Raw genomic sequence first — 19,834 nt, 5'->3', positions numbered from 1 at the left:
GCAGTTTTGACTGCAGCTTCCAGCAAGGAAGCAGAGGGTTGGATTCTCAGCTTGGATTCTCTCCCCAGCACATTAACCCCTTGTGTAAAACATTCATTACAAGCCCTATATTCACATTTTCACTACGATGGCTTCATTATGAGAACAGTCTAAAGTCTGAACCACGACATGCCTTACTTCAGTATTTCTTCTCTGCACTGTCTCTGTGTTGCAAAGCATGCTATAGCCCACATTTTGATCTCGACCCCAGTGTGGAACTGCTTCCCCCGCATGTCCCACACCCCATGGCTCGGGGTTGCCACTGTCCGATTCTGTGGAAACAAAGGCAAAGAAAAAGCCATTGCTATTTTCAGTTGAGGATCACAAAAGCAAAGTTTACCTTTCAAAGTCATATCCCTGGATTGCACAATGCAACTGAACTGACTCAAATACTTGACGTGCACAGGAAATCACTCTTCAAAACAGAACCCAAAAGCCAAACTCACCCGTCCTCCGTACTGCAGCATGGGGGCTGGGAGCACTCGTCCTGTCACATGGGCCATCTCATCCCTGACCTTGAACTGGAACTCTTGAACAAACGGATCTGCATCGTAATTTGCACTTCTCACCTAGAAGAAGAGTTTTCCCACATTACAGAAGTATCTAATTATAATTCATATAACAAACAAAAGGCCAACAGGAGTGCTGCAGAAGTGTCCTACAGCTCCTCTGTCATTAAAAAAAGCTCACATTTAATTGCTCAACACTATCAACCTATCCCCAGTGGAAATAATTAATACCATGAGATATGTTGGATGAGATTTTTTTTGTTCCCTTAAGTTTCTCAATTGCTTGTTTGTAGTATGCTCATTCAAAAGCGTTTTGTTTACTCACACAATAGATCCAAAAGAATCCTCCTTTACAGGCAAGCAAACACAAGACTAAACAAACTAAGTGTTTTTATTACTGCATGTTCATGTCTTCCCTATTTTCTGGAACTGCTTTATTTTAATTGAAAAATTTTGGCTAACTTCTCATCTCAAAACTCAGGCTGTTTCAAATAAGAGCTATTTGTTTATAAGAGTATTCAACTAAAAATATTCAAGTTTTAAAATATTTCAAGTCAGAACACACACTGATGTAAAGATTGTAACACAAGACCCCGTACTGCTGGACTCGTGCTATTGGCATAAGCTATTTTTAAAAAATCCTATTTAAAATGTTGTTAAAATCTATCAAGTCAAAGGGCTAGAAAGAAGGAATGAAAAGACTAGGTTGGTCATATAAGAAGTTTTTGCATTAATGTCATCTAGTCCTGTGTCATTGAGTCGTATCACACTGAACTGACATTAAAGAACTCACCAGTCTGCTGATTTCCTCCTGCCTGTCTGGAGCAGATCTCGCTGTGGCCTTTATCATGGTTGATGTTTGATTGTCTGTTAGCTTTTTGATACACCGCTGGCCAGCTACAATATTACAGACCTTGAAGAAAAACCAAAGCATCAATACACAACAGGAGCACACCCACAGCTCCCAACACACCGAACATCCGCCCTGCTGTGCTATCACTCCAAAACCCCCACCAACGTGTTTAAGCAGCTGCATGTTCTTTCTCAGAGTTCTAAACTGCAAAGCACTTTCTGAAATGGAGATAGAAGAACAAGGACCCTGTAAATCCATAAAGTCACTGGCACTGTGGGGTGCTCAGCGCTGCGGAACGACAGCCTGCCAGGAACAGGCTTATCTGAACAAGTGCCTTACTTCTAAAGGCAGGTAGGTGTGTTTCTGTTCTTGTCCCACTTGTAGGCAAGGAAGATGAGGGTACTTCAGCTGGAGGTTGTACTTCTCTCTGAAATACTGTGCTACTGTTCTCTCCACAGTCTGCCCGTTTTCTAGCTGTAAAGGAAAGCTGAAAAGACATCACATTTTAATCAGCCGTGCAGAAATCTTTACTGGCAAGTATCAACACCCCCCAAACTAATAAAGTATCAGGTCCTGTTACACATTCACTGTTAAGCTCTCACACATTTCATGCTCTGACAAAAAGCATCTCACGTTTGGTGACTTGCAGGCCTCCTGGTTACGTTACAGACTCGGTATTTCCTTCTCATCGTTCCACAGTGAGTCACTTCTACCTTCAGACCTGCACAAAAGGACCAAAACCCCTCATGGCAAAACTACACAAAAATTTGCACAGGTGACAAGATTTCATACAATAGAATGTGTTCTAAACCAACAGCTTTGATGGTCAGCGTCAAAGAGCAGAAAAGAAATTACTGTTCCCTAAACACTTTGTTTTCATTGTAATTTGATTTCTGATTAATCAGGTATTATGCTTAAAAAAACCCCAACATATAATAAATGTTCAATGTCATCAGAATTTCTTGTAGCAGTTTCATTTAAGAGAGATGTGACTAATCTCAGACAGATGGCTTTTTTCATCACATTCTTTTGTTCTCTTCCTTATCACTGTATACCTCTTAAAATTAGTAGTTCCAATATAACTGAAATTAAAAGGGAAAAAAATCAGATTTCTATTATATTGTTCATTTTCCCCCCTAGCTTTGTGTCCACATTCAGACTGTAATTTTAATTTCACTGACCAATTTTAACTTCAGATCTTGAGCAGCTGAAGATCTCATCTGGAAGCAGTCAGCCTACACACCAGAGGCTCAGACTTGACTCTCCCCACAGCAGTGACAGCAGCACCAGCAGCAGCTTCCAGGGGCCTCAGTGGCTATTGCTGTGAAGTGTGCAAGCTCTGTCCGTGCTGTATGCAGAGCAGACTCAACATCTGCTCAGAGTACCGAGCTTATCCCACCAGTGCTGTGGAGCATTGGCACAGTTATGTCCTTCCCTAGCCTCACAGAAGCAGAGGCAGTTGAAAACAGAGCCCTATTACCCAGAAGATTCAGCCTGCACTCTACCAGTGAAGGCTTTTGGGAAGGCAGTGGATGACTTGTCCTGTTGAGGCTGATGGTGATTGTGGACCAGACAATACCCCACACCAAGTCAGGTCCCAAAGTATCAGAGAGCAGATACCATGTTTAGTTTGCTAGGGATACAGACAGCCCAAAGTAGCATCAACTCTACTCCACTGGGCATCACTATCAACCCAACCACCTCCACTGCCCCAGCACAGCACTGTCCTGGGTTCAGCTGGGATAGGGCTGATTTTGGGAGAGGGCAGAGCCACGACAGCTGACTCAAACCAGCCAAGGGGATATTCCATCCCATATGACATCACACCAGTATATAACTGGGGGAGCTGGCTGAGGAAGAGGGATTGCTGCTCAGGAACTGGCTGAGCAGTGGGATCTGGGTGGTGAGGAATTGCACCAGGCACCACTCACTTTCTATATATTGTTTTATTACTATTACTGTTATGATTATTTCTTCTCTCCTTATTTTGTCCTATTACACTGCTCTCATCTCAAGCCATGAAGTTTTACCTTTTAATTCTGATTCTCCTCCCCTCCCACCATAGAGGGGAGGAGGGAGAGAGTGGCCCCATGGGGCTTAGTTGCTGGCTGGCCTTAAATCATGACAAGCATTAAGAGAAAATATAAAAAAAAAGAAACCATGAAGCACTGTGGCCAAGCAGAAAAGGGCTGTGAAGGCACAGATATCTGGAACCCATTCACTGCTTTGTCATTAATCTGCAGTGACACTACAGAAGGCACTGCCCTCCCACAGAGCTGCTCAGGCTGCCAATTCTTCAACACAGGGTTTGCTTCACTGCACGTGATCACAACATCTTGGCTAGAGTCCCCAGATACTACAGTAGTGAAAATAACTATTGTCAGCAAAGGTAATCTTTCAGCATTGTCTGATTACAGAAACAAAGTCTCCAAGGCACCCACAGTCAAGCAGGGACAGCTCCTCCTTCTCCAGTTACTTGTCTTCCAGAATGAAGACAGACAGACTTAAAATGGGGCATGCTGGGACTACTACAAAATAAATTCCTATAATTCTTTTTCCACTAATGACTACTCTGTTAACATATTCATTTATTGCTATAGTTCAGGATTATTTTTTTGCTGTCCAGTATTTCAATGTACATCCAGTAACACAAGTGTTTAGGAGCAGAGCTCTGAGGAGCTGAGCTTGTTCAAAGCTTCTCTCTGCAGATTACACTGCAATGAAATATGGAAGGCACAGGAAAACACAGCAAGAAGTAGCATATATGGAGTGAAGCTGCTCAAAGCAGCAGCTGATGCAATTCCTTTGGAATGGATTCTGGCCTTCAGCTGCAGGTTACAAGCAGCACTTGTTCCTCCCTAAGGCAGCTGGTTACTAGAAGTCACTGCACCAGCACACTTTCAAAGAATCAATGATGTTAGCTTTGAAATCCATTTCCACTTTGCCTCAGCATTTACACAGCAGGAGACCTGCAGCACAATACCACTACAGCTTCCACAACCCAGCTTAGGAAAGGTCAGCCACCCAGCAGCCACTTAGCTCTGCCCAGGCAATAAACAGCACAAACTCCTTCCCTCCTTAAGCCACTGGCAATGTTCCTCATCTTCTCTCTCTGTGGAGCTGTGTTGTTTCATTCAGGGCTGGAACCACAAGCAGGGCGCGCTGCAGCTCTCCTGGCAGTTCCAGGCCCTTCTGATGCATGCTAACCAGGAGGTTTCCAGTTCAAACTAGTCCCTCAGAACAGAATGTGATAGCTGGGACAGAACAGACACATTTCTACTCACCCTTTATCTCTTTGGTGAATTTTACCCGATGAGAATCAGTCAGAGGTCTTGGTTGTTCATCGATATTATGAATGTCAAGAACTTCACACATAAACTGAATTACAGGTTGTGCTTTGTAGAAGGCAGTGGCAGAAACTAAAAAGAGCAAAATACTAAGTGTCAAAAAACCCAGGTCAGAATGTTGTGGATCAGTACAGAAAATGAATGCTTTTTAAAATTCCCTGTAACCCTCAAGCAAATATTGTGCTGCACACATTTCTAAAAACAGATCAGCAAGCCTTGCAACAATCAAGTATACAGAAGCCAGCACAGGGCCCACAGTGACACATCAGTCTCCAGTACAGTCATCCTGCAACTACTCTGCATTTCAGGGTTCTGAAAGGGCCTTTCCCCTGATAACATTTATTTCTAGAGAGCTGTAATGTCCCCGAGAGACATTCCCCTTCTGCTCAGCAAGGAGCCACAAGCAGAGGCAGCATTAACAGCTCTCTGCTGAAGACTTTTTAACAGGAAAAGGTGAGATTATTCCATTAGTAATATCATTTTGTCAATGATGCAATCTGATCAATTACTGCAACAATATTTGGTAGAAACCCCAGCACTATTCTGACTATATACAACTCAGGTTAGTCTAGTGGTGTGTGCAACCCTCCATCTACCAAAACCTCTCCCCTTCCTCACACAGGAGTGACACAACCACAAGAGACAATACACAGTTTTTGAACAGGACAGTTGACTCATTCCATGGAAGGAAGACCATAAACAATCTCCTTGACAAAGTTAAAAGCAATTGAAGCAACACCTTTTAGGACACAAGGTGAGGCAGCACTAGATACAACTCAGACACCAGCCAACTGCTCCATACACCTAAAATCTGAATGGCAACAGCAGGAGAGAAACACCCAATGAGCATTTTATTAGTTTTCCAGATCTGAGGTACCAAACCCACTACATCTCTGTGCTAAGAACAAAACATTCTTCAGACGTGTGTCACTTCAGCAGGCTGCCAGCTCCACCTGACACCCTCGGGCCAACAGCTCCGGCCAGTGCTGGCACCAGCTGCTGGCCTCCCACAGCAACCCAAGTGACACAGGGAAAAAGTCTGCAGGGAACCTTGCATGAGTAAAATCACCAGAACAGAGTCAAGCGACGGGATTCGAACGGGATCTCCGAGCCACAGTGTAAAGGGATTGCCCTGTACATCGTAGCTTGCAAAGTTCTTGAGTTCCTCATTCAGGGAAAGGGCAGAAAAAATTCTACTGAGAGTTACTGCCACACTTTCTAATGCTGATTAAAAAAATCCTGCTTCACAGAAAGTAATAGTGCAGTACATCCTGAGCTGCTGTAAATACTCTTGTCCTGCCTGGGCTGTGTTTCTCTCAGCACCTGGCACACAGACACCAGCATTTGTTATTTCTCAGACCTGGAGGAGTTTTACACTCATTTTTCAAACAACAGCTACACTGCAGCTGCTGTTTGAAAGGCAATTTTAGAAAAACAATCCCATCTGGAGTCACAGCAGTGTCATCCACAATTCAGGTAAACCAGAGGCAAAACACTGATCTGAAAATTTTCGTGGTGAAAGCTCAGTATTATCTGCAACATTCTGTTATGCTCCAAGGCAGACACTAAGCACAACCTGACCTAGAGTGCTTAACCCAGTGGAAAAAAGACAGATTATTTACTTCAGGTTTATAAAGTATTTCAAACAGACAGTGAGAACAAAATGTGCATAGAGAAAACTTCAGGCAGCACCTGCATCTGAAACCCTGACATGTTTCAATAGTGGTTTAACATCTAAATAGACTCAGAGTGCTTAGAGAACCAGGGAGCCTGACACAGGCACCAGTTGATCTCTGATGCATTCATCTGGGACTTAATAAAGTAGTGCAAAGCAGAGCTGGTTTTGCATAAGAAAGCCCATCTCAATTAGTCCTATTCATAAAAGTGTTTGTGATTATTTTGCAGAGTTGAACAAAGTCTTGAACAAACCTACTGTGGACAGCTGCACAGAGACATCTTAAGCAATCTGCCTGTACCACTGTGGAGGTACCAGTACAGAAAATGAGGCAGGAAAACAAGCTAGGCTAGGCTTTTCCCTTCATATACAGTGATTTTATTTATTTTTTTCATATAGCAGGTAAATTTCTGCCAAAACACTGACATGAGAAATCCACAAAAAAAGGACTTGGATCTCTAGGTAGCCTTTGCTGCACAGGTCTGGTGTGAACTGGTGCAACAGAAGCCAGTGCATGCACACACACACCTCATTACTTGAGCCTCACTCTTACCATTACAACTTCTGCAGCAGGCTGACTTCACAGTGTTGTGTTTCATAAGTATATTACAAGGGACAACTACCAAAACTTCAAACAATCACATGCAAGTTATCTTTCAGGTAAAAACCCCTTGTCTATAAAGCCATAAAAGTTTGAAAGTTTTCTTATTCTGATATGAACTCTAGCAAAATACTGCAAGCTGCTTTAACTCTTTATTATTTACAGTATAAATCAAGAAATCAACATACAGGATAGTTCCTGGTTACAAAATCTCTCTGCACAGGCAGTACCAAAAATTATCATCACACAGAAATGTGTTACCACAAACTCAAGCAAAATAACCAAATGACAAGGTCATTTTTAATCTTACAGGCATGTTTGTTAGCTCTTAACCCTGAATCCCAGCATACCATCAATATTGAGCATCATCTTCCACATGGCAGGCCGCACGGACTGATGGAATCCAAACCAGACCTCCCTGCCTCCCCCCAGGGGGTGGTCATAGCCTTCTGGAGCTGAGAAAAAGGAGCGGCCCACAGGAGTGTACCTGGTGAAAAAGATGACCACATGTTTATGCCATTGCTCCCCAAATAGAAAAAGAAAAAGATTGTAACACATAAGAATCACTGTTTTTTTGAATGCTGTGCCTAGAATGATGCTTAAACAACAGGCTCTGAATGCTTCTCTTCCCATCTTAGGGTTTTTAAATTTAGATAACATTTACTTGTTTCAGCAATGCACAACCACTTTCAGTTTGTACAACAGATCAAGGATTCTGTTACCATTCCCCCTCTGACCTTCCACTTCCAGCAAGTACTATCTCCACCACAGCAGATTCTGTACAGCAGCACTGTATGTGCTGGACTGACCCTCCAGTATCACTTTGCACGTTTTACTGGGGAACATTTGAGCACAACGTGCACTGAGAGACACAACAACTATGGCAGAACAAAGAACCAGAGAAAGGAATGTTTCTGTCTCTGGTGGCAAACAGCAGCTCGTGAACCTTCACATCTCCTCACGCTTGCAGTGGCCAGGCATTAGTACAGAGGTTAACATCTGTCACACTTCCTAAGGATCCAGGGTAGCTCAGGATCGTTGGCTTTCCTAAAACCCCAAGTCATTTTTTTAGGAGTCAGCTACACCAAATGAAAACCACCAGTGCAAAGCCATAGTACTGTCTAAAGCCAGAAATCAGACTCTGAACAGTAACGTTCACTGGCCAAATACAGCAATATCAGTTTTGGCCTTCTCTAAAGTTCCAGGGTTCTGAGATAAACTATTAACAGCCTGTGTCAGGACAGGTACCCAGTCTCCACTCTGCATTTAAAACATGAGGAGCACACCCCCTTCATGAGTGTGTTGATGAATTAAAAAGCTCATGCTTTTACACAGTCACCACCACCCAGTGCATGGTACTTGGCTCAACCTGAGTGGAAGAGACCAAAGCAGTTCTACAGCACACTGTAACCTCACAGGATTTCAATTAAAGCCTATTCTAATGTTTCCTTTTTCTTCATCTTTTCAGACAAATACATCACCTGCTCTGGAGTTTACATGTCTACAGAAACACACTCTACATAACCACTTCACTCTCCCCCTTCAGCTCAACCAGCTGTGCTGCATAAGGGGAATGCTCATTTTTCTTTTCACCTGTGAAGAAACAGGGATGAAGGTCTCCCAGTGGGGATACTTCAGGTAAAGACAGACCACAGGAAGACAGTGAACCTACTTCATGGAGGGGAGGTGTCGTAGCACCACATCGACAGCATGAACAGGGTTAGTGCTGATAGGTTTGTCTAGTTCCAGAGGCTCAGGCAAGGTTCTTCCTGTCAAAACTTCATGCAGCAAGTGCCAGCTCACCCGAGAAACAAACTTTATTGACACTTTGAAGGGACGATCTTTTCCACCTTCTCCTGGTAATGTCACATCCAAATCCACCTGGGTGGGGGAGGGGAAAAAAAAAAGCAGCTGTTTCATCTCCAGTCTGGTAGCCTTGAGTTTCCAACTCCTGATAACTGGGCCAGAGACACAAAACCTCAAATATTTAGGACAAAGCACATTTGATAAAAGTACCTTAACCAAATGCACAAAATAAAGATCACTGGGTCCTTGCGACCCAGAAGGGGATCATACAATTCTTTGTCATATTGAATCAGAAAACTCCCAATTCCAAAGAAACTGCAGTTCAATGTAATAGAACTTTATTGTAAGATACTGTGCCAGTCTGTAAAACTGAGCATTTTTAATAGATTTTGCTGTAGAAAGAGGTGACTAAATTCTAGGGGAGGTTCTGAAAATAACTGTTACACGCATGTTTGCATACATTGGAATGGGCAGAAAACACTTCAGAAGGACTCCAATACAGATACTGTAAGATACTTCCAGTTTTTCTGAACTCTGCAATATTACAAGTTGGGCTTGTTTCTTCCTTCCCACGAAGCTGTTACAAGCATCTTTCTCTCCCAGGTGTCTTACCCCAGTAGTGGCGACAGGAAGTGGATTAGCTGTATAGAGGCTTCTCTTCCCATCATAAACTGGTCTGCGGTCCCCAAATATTGTCACTTTAAAATGCTGCACCATTGAGTCCACCACCTCCCTAGAAAAGTTGATATTTATGTTTAAGATGTTTTCAGAGCAGTATCAGACTGGAACTGGCTGCCACACACCCTGTGTTTTGCTGAAGGAGCTTCAACAAACATATTACTCAAGTGAATTACAGAACACCCACTGCTGCTCCAAAAAGGTGCTTCACAGACTTCAACTGAAATAACAGATAAACACTGAAGTATAAAATAATAAGCAATGCAAATGCTCAAACATTGGACAGCATTTTTGCTGAAATAATTTCAGAAAGTCCTAGAAATGACTGAGGTCTTTGTATAACTTTCATTATAGAAAGCAAGGACACACTTACCTTGGAACCCCCATGCTGGCACTAGGAAAAACTAGCACAATCCCAACAGCAGGCTGTGGCAGCTCACAGGGGCTGTGGCAGCTCACAGGGGCTGTGGCTCTTTCTGCTGTCTACCCAGAACACCCATCTGCACTTAGCTGACAAGAGCTTTCAATTCTGCCTATGCCATACATAAAAACCAAAAAAGTACCTTAAAAAAGTCTTAGCTTTAAGTCCTTAATAACTGAGTTTTTACAACAAAGTCAAGTAAAAGGCTGATCAGCTATAAATTATAACTTTGCCTAACTTACTTTATTACAAGTTGATGGCAATACAGAAAATAGTAACCTGATACAAGCCTTGACATTAAAAAAAATAATTCATCTTCTATAAAAAGGCTTCTTGATACAAGTAGTTGATACACCAGACCCTAAGATACTTTTGCAATAGCTCTGAAACTTGCCTTCAGGATTCAATTTCTTTGGGGATTTTTTGCACTTCAGTGGCACAACAACTGCATCTTACTTAACACACTAATCCCCTTATTCTGCAGAAACCAAACTCCACTTCTAGGCCAGCCAGCACTCTTGCAGAGCAGAGCCTCCAGGCACACAGGTTCCTGGCCAGGCAGCAGTAACCTAACACACTTCAGAAAGGGGATAAATACTGAATTCCTCCACAGCAGAGTGAGCAGCAGCAGCACTTTGACCTCCCAGCTGGGCCTTGGGGAAAGGCAAGAGAAGAAATTCTCCATTTCACAGCTCTTTGTGTGACTACAGTCCCAGAATTCAGGTTCTCTCCCTGGCTAGAGGCACATCAATACACTGCAGAAGTTTCAGAACCCTCCTCAGCAGGTGGCTGTGCACCAGCCCCCCTGTACCCAGAGCTGTGCCCACTCCAGATTTCAAACCCTCCCCACACCCAAAGGCTCATAAAGGTGCACGTGGATTTTAAAAAACCCAGCAACTATGCAAGGAACTAAAAGCTCTATCTGCTCCAAACACAAGCCTGCAGACAGGAGGTTTGTCAGAAACTATTTCAGAAAAGCTGAGGCTGTGTAAATCCACTGACTTCAAAGTAATTCAGCACAGAAGAGAAAGGGAGAAACACATTTCCAAGGAAAATTCTTCAAAGGAGAAATTTCAGTACCCTGATTTCAATTTAGACCAGGGAAAGCCACTCTCCAGGCAGCCCACAGCACACTATCATTTATTCAGCAGATACTGTATTCTTTTATTTGCCTCATTTATACAAGCTCTTGCACTTCTTAACTAATGTCTGCCACATTTTTACACATAGGAAAGTTGACATAGGAGTATTTTAAATAACCAGTTTCGTGGTTCCCTCCTTTGAAACAACCACTATGTGTGCAAGATTTACACCATTTACATACTGCATTTGCTGTCAAAGTGAAAAACAAATTTAGTCTTTCATTTGAAAATATCTGACTATTAAAGCAACTCGTTAGGTTTGCTGCCTGTGTTCAATGAGTCTTCTCAGTTTACCTTGACAAAAACCAGGTGACTGCTGCTACCAGCTGAGAACACGAATATGGAAAAGTAGATGATGTCTTCACTGGTAGAATAGAAAATTGATAAACTTCTGGACACAGGTCCACATGCATTTGAGCTACACCTACACTGTAACAACTAAATTTATGAATGAGAAACCTCACAAAGCACTTAAAATTAACACCAGTCTATAAAAGCTCTTCTGGAAAGCAACAAACCACCACACACAGTAACAAAAGGCAAAAGCAGCTGTTAGACACTTAGCCTGAGACTCACAAGAGGTATGAAAAGTTGCCCCAGCTGCAAACATGCTTCCCAGGAAACCCATTTCATTCAGCTAAGCAAAAATCTTGGTCATTTCACACAGAGTTACTTTGCAGACTCAGACCACATGCTTCTGCCTCTCTTCACATGAAGGAACACCTTCAGAAGATACAGCCTTTATCTAAAGCACAACCAGCTAAAAGAGGCTGTGACTAACAAACTCTGGTTTTGGAAACAAGCTTGAAATGACCCTACAAACAGGACCATTAAAGGCATTTTATTTTTTGTTTAAACTTTAAATAAAATTTAGTTGCTATTTTAAAACTGATGAAACAGATTTCACAAGAGACTTAACAAGTAACTCCTCCTAAAAATACTATTCAATGCAGAGAAGAAAGACAGGAAATACAAAATGTTGTAGTCTTTAAAAAGGAAAAAATATTATAGCTGTAACGTCAGGTTTTCAACTAACTACTCATTCTGAGGAGGCTTTACTGGCTCCCAAACATTATGGGGTTTAGGACAAAAGACAAAGACCATACACAAAGAGCTACACGAGCAATCTGATAAGGCTGCAGAATCCAGCCCTCAATATGTACAAGTTTGTTGGATCACTAAATGAACAGGGATATAGCATATGAAAATATTCTCTCCATTTAACCACCAATCTAGAAATAAAGCAGCCTAGCAAGGGATTTAACTGACCCTAATATGCAGCAGCCATGAAAATGAGATTCAACATGCTCTAGAAAAGGTGACAGGCTGCAGGTGGAGCTCACATCAAGCCTGGCCATTTCAAACACACTGAGCTGACTCCAGAAACAGCTACTAAAAAGGGGAAAACTTGAACACAGATGCTCCTGAGAACTTGCACACAGGGCTCCAAAGCATAATGCTCACTTTTTAAGCTACACAGAGACAATATTTACTTCAGTAGATCCCTCTGCTGCTTAAACATTTCAGTGTAAGTGACAAGTTTCACCTTCTTACCTGTTCACCCTCCGAGGACACTTATCTGGTTTGATATCCACCTCATAGAGGTAGACATCAATCTTTGGGATTTCAACTTGGAAGCAGTTGGCCAGCAGTTTAATGGGTTTGCCCATGGTGCCATAGCCAGGACGTCTGGGCACCATGAGCAGGGGCTGCGCCCCGACGGGTCCTGCAAGAGAGAAAAAACCATCACGGGTCAGCAGACGAGCACAGCAGGGCTGCAAGGGGACACTTCAGCCCTCTGGGATACACAAGGCTCCTTCTGCCTGCAGGCACACACACTGGTCTGCCACTGAGACCTGCTAATTAATGTTTTAGTATCCCAGTTTTAGGCCATTCTCTGAACCAACTCATGGGACAAGCAGGCAGGCACCAGAGCCAGCACATGGGAAGAAGGGAAAATTACCTCAAATTGCATCAAGATCTGCAATAAACAATGGGAATTCTTAAAGTCTGTTAAAAATGCCTGCCTAGTAATACACATTACATTCTCCCTGGTTATCTATTTAATTTACTTTGCACCACTTAGATGAGAAACTCCAGCTCCAAATCTGGGTTGCTCATAACTTACAAAACCAAACACAGTAGTAAACACGGCAGTAGTAATTCTTGAAAGTGGGCTATTTCTACTTTAAAACCTTTCTTTCCAGTCAAGAAACAACAACAAAACCAACATGATTTGTAGCTTGAGTTCTAAAACATTACTCATCATAGAAATGCCATGATTTACAGAGCACTCAGCTGAGGTTAGTTGAAAGCTCTCCCCTCTCCTCCCACTCAGTGACGCAGGCAGCAATTCCAGCCCACTCCTTTTCAGAGAAGAGTTGAAATGTCAAGTGCTGGTAAAAATGTCTTATTTCCCTTTTGATTAATCTCCAACATTCCCAGAAAAAAAAAAAAAAAAATTGCATTATCTTGAAGGGAACCAGGTCCTAAGAACAGGTGAACACCAAAGTCAACTTCATACTCTAACATTTGTTTGGCTCTACCCAGAAATCTTCCAAAAAGCTTCAGAGTGGGCTTGGCTTCCAGCCACAAGATAAAACAAAAACATAAACCAAGGAGCATCAGTTAAAGCAGCCTCACTGTAGTTATGCAAAACTTGTTCCCAGCATCTGTTCTCTTCAACTTTTCCCTCATTTTAATACTGTCACACGAGTAAAAGCAGCTCTACAGTTTACTCCAAATATATTTTCAGAACAGAAGCATATGAAAAAAGTTACTACTCAACATCTGAGTGACATAAGTGACTCAGATTATTTTAATATCACAAAGACATACATGCCATAGTGTATTTTTATTTCACATCTGTAGTAAATGCTGACAAAACTGAAATAGAACCTCAAAGAGGTCACAATAGCCTGGTCTGCCCTGTCTCCCTTCACCCTACTGGTTAAAATCATGTAAAATGTAAAAAACAGTTGCTAAAATCTGTAAGCACAGAGGAAACAGAGTGAAGACACTCTTCATGCAGGTTAGCTGGGCAAAGCAGCTGAAGCACATGGAACAGGGAAATACAGCATGGCTGAAACCTTTATCATCTCCTCTGGAAGCTGCACTAAGTTGAACATTTAAACTGAGCACTCAACTGCTGGAGAAGCAACAAGCCCCTTTTTTTTTTTCCCAGGAATACCATCCCTCTGTTCACTCCCATGCTCCAGTTAACAAGATCCTAGGGACACATCACTGTCCTGGTTTGGGGTAGAACAGCACTAATTCTGTTCAGTGATTTTGCTTTTCAGCTAAAGCTCTAACTGCACTCTCTGAAGCTAGCAGCAGATTTTCACAGGCAGTGTCTGCTGCTAGCAGTGATAATGCTCCAAGGACTGGTGAGCAGACCAAGGTCACTGCCAGATCCTGCTGGCCACACGGAGGGGGCAGAAAATAAAAGTGGCATCTGCAGGGAGGAGTGGACAGGAGACCCTGAATTGACCACTGGAGTGTTCCATCCCATATCCACCATATTCAGAATAAAGCTGAGGGATCATGAGGGGCCCCCTTCTCTCTTTTGCTGCTTCTTCAACGGCTGGCATCCGAGGAGGATCCATCCACTCTGCCTTTGATCCTGAGCCCTGTGTTCCTGAACTGAGTTCCAGAATGCAGCTCTGCACCCAGCTGCCATCTGCTGCCAAGTCCAGCCTGGGACCCTTCCCCAGGGCCTGGTTCCCAGCATTGGGGTGACAGTGACATATTGCCATCGGGGGGAGTTGGGTTCAATACTGGTTTTGTATATATTTGTAGATATTCAATTTTATTGCTATTTTCATTAAAGCTGTTTTACTTTTCTTATTGGTAAGTCTCTTGCCCTTATTCCCTTTCTCTTCCCCTTTTTTTGTGGGGGAGTGGGGTTAGCAGACAGCATCTGTTCCAGGTCTGGGGGCAGCCCTGACCCATGACAACCACACAGGGGCAAAAACTGAGACAGAGAAATTACATTCTGTTACTGATACGAGGCAGGGTGTGCTTCAAAACCCCAGGCTGTGGAAGAAATGCTCTCCCCACAGCCCAGCATGGGATCAGGCCTCCAAGCTCAGCTCCTGGGAAGTGCTGGGGGGCAAAGCAAGCCAGCAGCAGCTGGTGACAAGGGTCCCTCAGCCTCCCCCCTGGAGCGGGGCCACACGCGGCTCCTGGTGTGGGGAAACCTCTCACCCTGGGAGAAATCAGAACCCAGAGCTTGGCAAACAGGATAAGTGAATAAGGAGTGCAGGTCTACACACTACTCAGCAATAGTTCTTTAAAATTCAGCTGGTTTTGCTGTTGTTTTTGTGACACACACGCTCCCTTGGACACGTTAACTTAAACCCACAAGCCTGGTGTAATTCAGTTCTGGTATCACCATCCAAAGAAACCAGCACCCACGCAGAGCATCCTGCTTTCAGACACACCAAACAGCCAGATCGAGTGCTGTGAAAGGCTCTCACTGGCTCCAGACCTGTGACTCAAACCCCAGTAACACACAGAAGACAAAGGATGCTCTCCAAGGGCAGCTGCTGCTCCCTTATCCCAGCAGTGACTCACCCACCCTCCTGCCCGAGCCCTCTGTCAAGCTGATGGAAACAAACACAAACCAAACTCTCCAGAAGCAGTTTTATTCCATGTAGTGGAGAACGACTACAACTGGCAGATTGATTCCTCCATGCTATTTAACCACTGAAAACCCAAGCTGTGAAGTTTCAAAGACCTTTGAAAGCACCACAACAGGAGGACCTGTCTCCACAGCAGGCAGAGGAACCTTCAGCCTCCCACTGCCTCCAAGAAGAGGAGAAGCTCCACACTGGGCAGAGGCCCATGGGGTTGAGAAAGAAACTTCTTTGTGTTTGAACTATTACTAATCCATCGTTAGAGCATCAGATATGTACCTGTGCCTGGTATATTCTTAAAAATCCAAGAGAAACCAGAAACAGAGTCTGCTTAGCCTGCCAGAGCAGCATTCAAGTCACAGAACCAGTTGAGGAAAGTCCCCAGTGCTGGCAGCCAACGGATTTATAACAGAACAATGGGTACACAGACAGGAGCTAAAGCTGATGCTTTAGACAGATTCTTGGAAGGCTCTTATACAGCAAGGGAGTTACTTTCACCAAGACAAAAGCTCCACCATTAAACATGAACCTTCTGAATGCACAGTTACTCACTAGAAAATGTACAGGAAAAACAGGCAGAGAAAATAATTAAGCATTTGAATCAGTAATAACACAAGGTAGAAAAAAATAAACTCTTCAGTCCCTAAAGGTATATCAGCTTATAAATTGCCATTCACAGCATCTGCTGGAGTCATTATTTGTGAACATCCTTCAGCAATGTTGGAAGATGTTTCTCTCATGAGTGAATGCTCAGGAAACGAGCAGGAGCCTCCCCAACAAATCTGCAACCTGCTAAAGCAGGAACGCTCCATCTGCTCCATGGGCAGCACCTAGAGACCCACTGCTGGACCCACACCACCTCGAGTCCCTGTTGCCTTTCAGAGGGCATTTACAGCAGGTTGCCCGTGGGCAGCTACGGGACATCACTGCCCCAGCCCAGGGTACAGGGACCTGCGCTGGTGATCGGCACCGGCCGCTCTAGCCTGGGCCACACGTCACATAACCTCCATCCCATAACGTGTAGCTGACTGAGGAGAGATGGAAGATATACCTATGAGCTTTGCTCCTATTTAGTATTTCAACAAAACCCCAAAAGAGATGAAAAGTCAGAATTGTCCCTTTTAGAGAGCTCAATGAGCAAATGAATATTTCAAAACAAAAAATTCGCTAAATGGGACTAAGTCTGTTGTTTATGAACTACATTCTGAAGAACAAGCTCATTCCAATACTATGTCAAAGAGCTAAAGTTTGGAGCAGTATTAAGAATACACGGGCCATGAAACTGATTTCAAATGTGACCCTGTGGCAGCTCCACCAACAGAAGCATTTGCTCCAACAGAAGGCAAAACCAGCGGTCAGTATTCAGACCGACAGTTTGAAAATTCCCATGAAAGTCAGATCGTATTCCAGACCAACACAGAATCCCCTCTAACGGCTTAAACGAGCTCTGAATCAGAATCTTTTCTTCTGTGGAATTATAACTGTTATACTAAAGATGAAAGATGCCAAAAAAGGGCTGTAATTTCTGTGGCGATGCGGCCGGCGGTAGGGAGCGCGTCTGGCGCGCGTCCAACGCCAGGCTTGACTCTACCTAGCAACCAACCCAAGCCCTACTCAGAATAAAGCCTGGAGAGAAACAGCAGAAACCCACAGATACTTCCAACAAACCCTTTTACAGAAAATTGAAGCTCTTGGCACGCAAGGCAGTTTTACAGCATGAAGCAAAATCCTGATTTCTAGCAGGATGCGAATAGGAAATACCCATTTCCTTACGTGATCCTCTCCCTGCAGGAGGGGACACCAGTACCAGGCTTCCAGCAAAAAATGATCCTCTTTACTACCACAGAAGCTTCAGCATTATAAACTTCCCCAAAATATTAACAGATGATTACTTCACAGCTTTGGTTTATAAAACAGTTCTAAATCTCTATTTGAACGGGTGACTGAACACGAACAGCCTTAAACACGTGCCAGAGGCCTGCACAGGTACAAGGTTCTGTACCCCTGGCTCAGAAACACAAGGCAGATTTGTCTGACAGACCCTGTCCTCAGGCTGGAGCCTGCACACAGGGAAAGCTCTCCATGGAGTGGGGAGAGGATGGAAGTGAGGGGAAAAAAAAGAAAGATTCCCTTTCAGAGGGCCCCTGGCCTCTGCTTGGACTCGGAGGCCCAGCCTGTGGAACTCGGAGAAAATCCTATCACAACCAAAAAATTAAGTCAATTCTGGATTAAAAAAACAGATAGGGAAGATTATACTTAAACGCTGGTTTCAATAATCAAGCCCCTTACTTGTGCCAGAAATCATGAATTTTTCCTGCTGCTGCAGCCTCGCTGGGTGGCATTACATTATTTATGAGTAACGCAATCCACATTTTTTAAACATTCCTACTCGCAGTTTAGGCTCTTTTAGAAAAAGGGTTTCAGACAATAAGTCATGTTAAAACTCATCAAAAGCCAACATCCTGACGCCACGCTCAGCAGCAGCCAACTGCACAAGTAAATACTAGCGTGCTAACTGGTTCTATCCCGAGGAAGTCACTGAAAACACAGTGAAGTATTTTGGAAGTACTTGGGTTTTGGAAACATTTACAAGATCATCAGTGCTTCTGAACCATTAAAAAACAAAACCGTGAAGCAGTTTAAGCTCAAAAAAGCAGCTTATAGGCACACTGTTAAGCTAATATCTAACTAGGAGAGGAGGAGACCATACCCCCCCGAAGGCAGCACGATTCTTCCCTTGGAGGTATTTCCACAGCCCAAAACCAGAACAGCAAAATGATGCAACCTTCACTGTCATGTTCTGCCACCAAAGGAAACCTCTACCAACGTCTGCATTCGTGCTGAAACCTCACTGTGTAAGAGACAGTGCTGTTCTACAGGCACCCGTTTATCTTCCTGTTTTATATTGAGTGTTTTGAACACTACAAAATTCCTTCCCCACACTCAGCAGCTCCGGATCGCTGCTGGGAGGAGCCAGATGTGCTGAGAGCTGCCTGTCGAGGCTGCACCTCTACGACTGAGCAGCTCCCTCTTCCCAGTTCACTGCCTGAAAAACATCCAAGATCTGAGACCCACGGTCCTATCACTGACTTTGGAACCACGCTCCCAGGAAGCCCCTTGCAGAACAAAATCCACCTTCACTGCTGAGGAATTAAAGCTGTGAGGATGAAACAATTTGGGAGGTTCATGTGGTGAGTCAAACAGTTCCCACTGCGACTCCAGAGGAAAAAGTCTGTTGTACCTCACGTCACACGTGTCCTGGGACAGAGCAACTTTTGAAGGCACTTATGATTCATTCCCTTCCCTCCTCTACCCCACCCACAAAAATGTAACTTTGAAAAGTCCTCCTGATTCACCGCTCATCACACAGAGAGAGAAAAACAAACTCCCAGTGCTCCAGCTGCCCGTAGTTTGCTTAGAAAAGCAAAGAGCAGATAGAGTTGTCTGCAGCCCTCCATTAAAAACAGACTACCGAGCAAAAAGCAACAATCTGACACTTTGAGCACAAAAAGCTGTAACTCTGAAGGGACTACTCACGTCCTGTAAAAGGAGACAGGCAGCAGTCTGCTCTGGTGTGGTGACAACACCCAGCACTGCTCAGTACCCCTGCCCCTGGAAGCTCACTCAGCACCCTCCAGGTGGGTGATGCTGAATCCCACCCGGTACCAAGAGCTGCTTTCAGCCCCTTGCTGTTTCACAGGGAGCTCCCCACCACTTCTCCCCAGTTCCCTCCCTTACACCAGGACCTGTGTGCCCAGCTCCACGCTCCCCTCTACACCACGCTGCAGCTGCGTGGGCCAGCAGAGGCACCTCCGGATTGCCCCTCACCCAGACGGGGAGACACCCCCAGCAGAGGTGGGGAGGAGCATCCCTGGAGGACCGCGGCGTGGAGCCCACCAGCGTTCTGCCCAGCCACAGCTCTGCTGAAACCCATTGATTTATAGCCTGACAACAGGTAAGCTCACATCAAAGAGAACCAAAACGGCTTCTGGGCCACTCTTGCAAATTTATTTCCTTTTGCAAGGCAGCTACAGCCGCGCCAGGTTACAGGCAGTTTATTTAGCACCTCTGGTTTAGGAACGCACCACCCGAATCCCACCGGATTGCCAAAACCGGCGTCTTGCTA

At 44.1% G+C, this 19,834-nt stretch overlaps 1 protein-coding gene across 1 annotated transcript; it reads right to left on the bottom strand.

The window, feature by feature from the left end:
• Positions 1-177: 177 nt before the first annotated feature.
• LOC103775551 (protein argonaute-3) lies at positions 178-12,774 on the bottom strand (the record flags this gene model as incomplete). Its single annotated transcript, XM_008943011.1, has 10 exons — positions 12,626-12,774; positions 9,443-9,563; positions 8,697-8,905; positions 7,375-7,511; positions 4,686-4,820; positions 2,035-2,122; positions 1,741-1,888; positions 1,328-1,461; positions 486-600; positions 178-311 (listed from the first exon to the last, which is right to left on the bottom strand). Coding segments are annotated over exons 1-10 (1,367 nt in total), but the record flags the coding sequence as incomplete, so codon positions are not given.
• Between the last annotated feature and the right edge of the window lie 7,060 nt (positions 12,775-19,834).

This window comes from Merops nubicus, unplaced genomic scaffold (assembly GCF_000691845.1).
Source record: "Merops nubicus isolate BGI_N331 unplaced genomic scaffold, ASM69184v1 scaffold14216, whole genome shotgun sequence".
NCBI lineage: Eukaryota > Metazoa > Chordata > Aves > Coraciiformes > Meropidae > Merops > Merops nubicus.
This window is presented reverse-complemented; position numbering and strand designations above follow the sequence as displayed.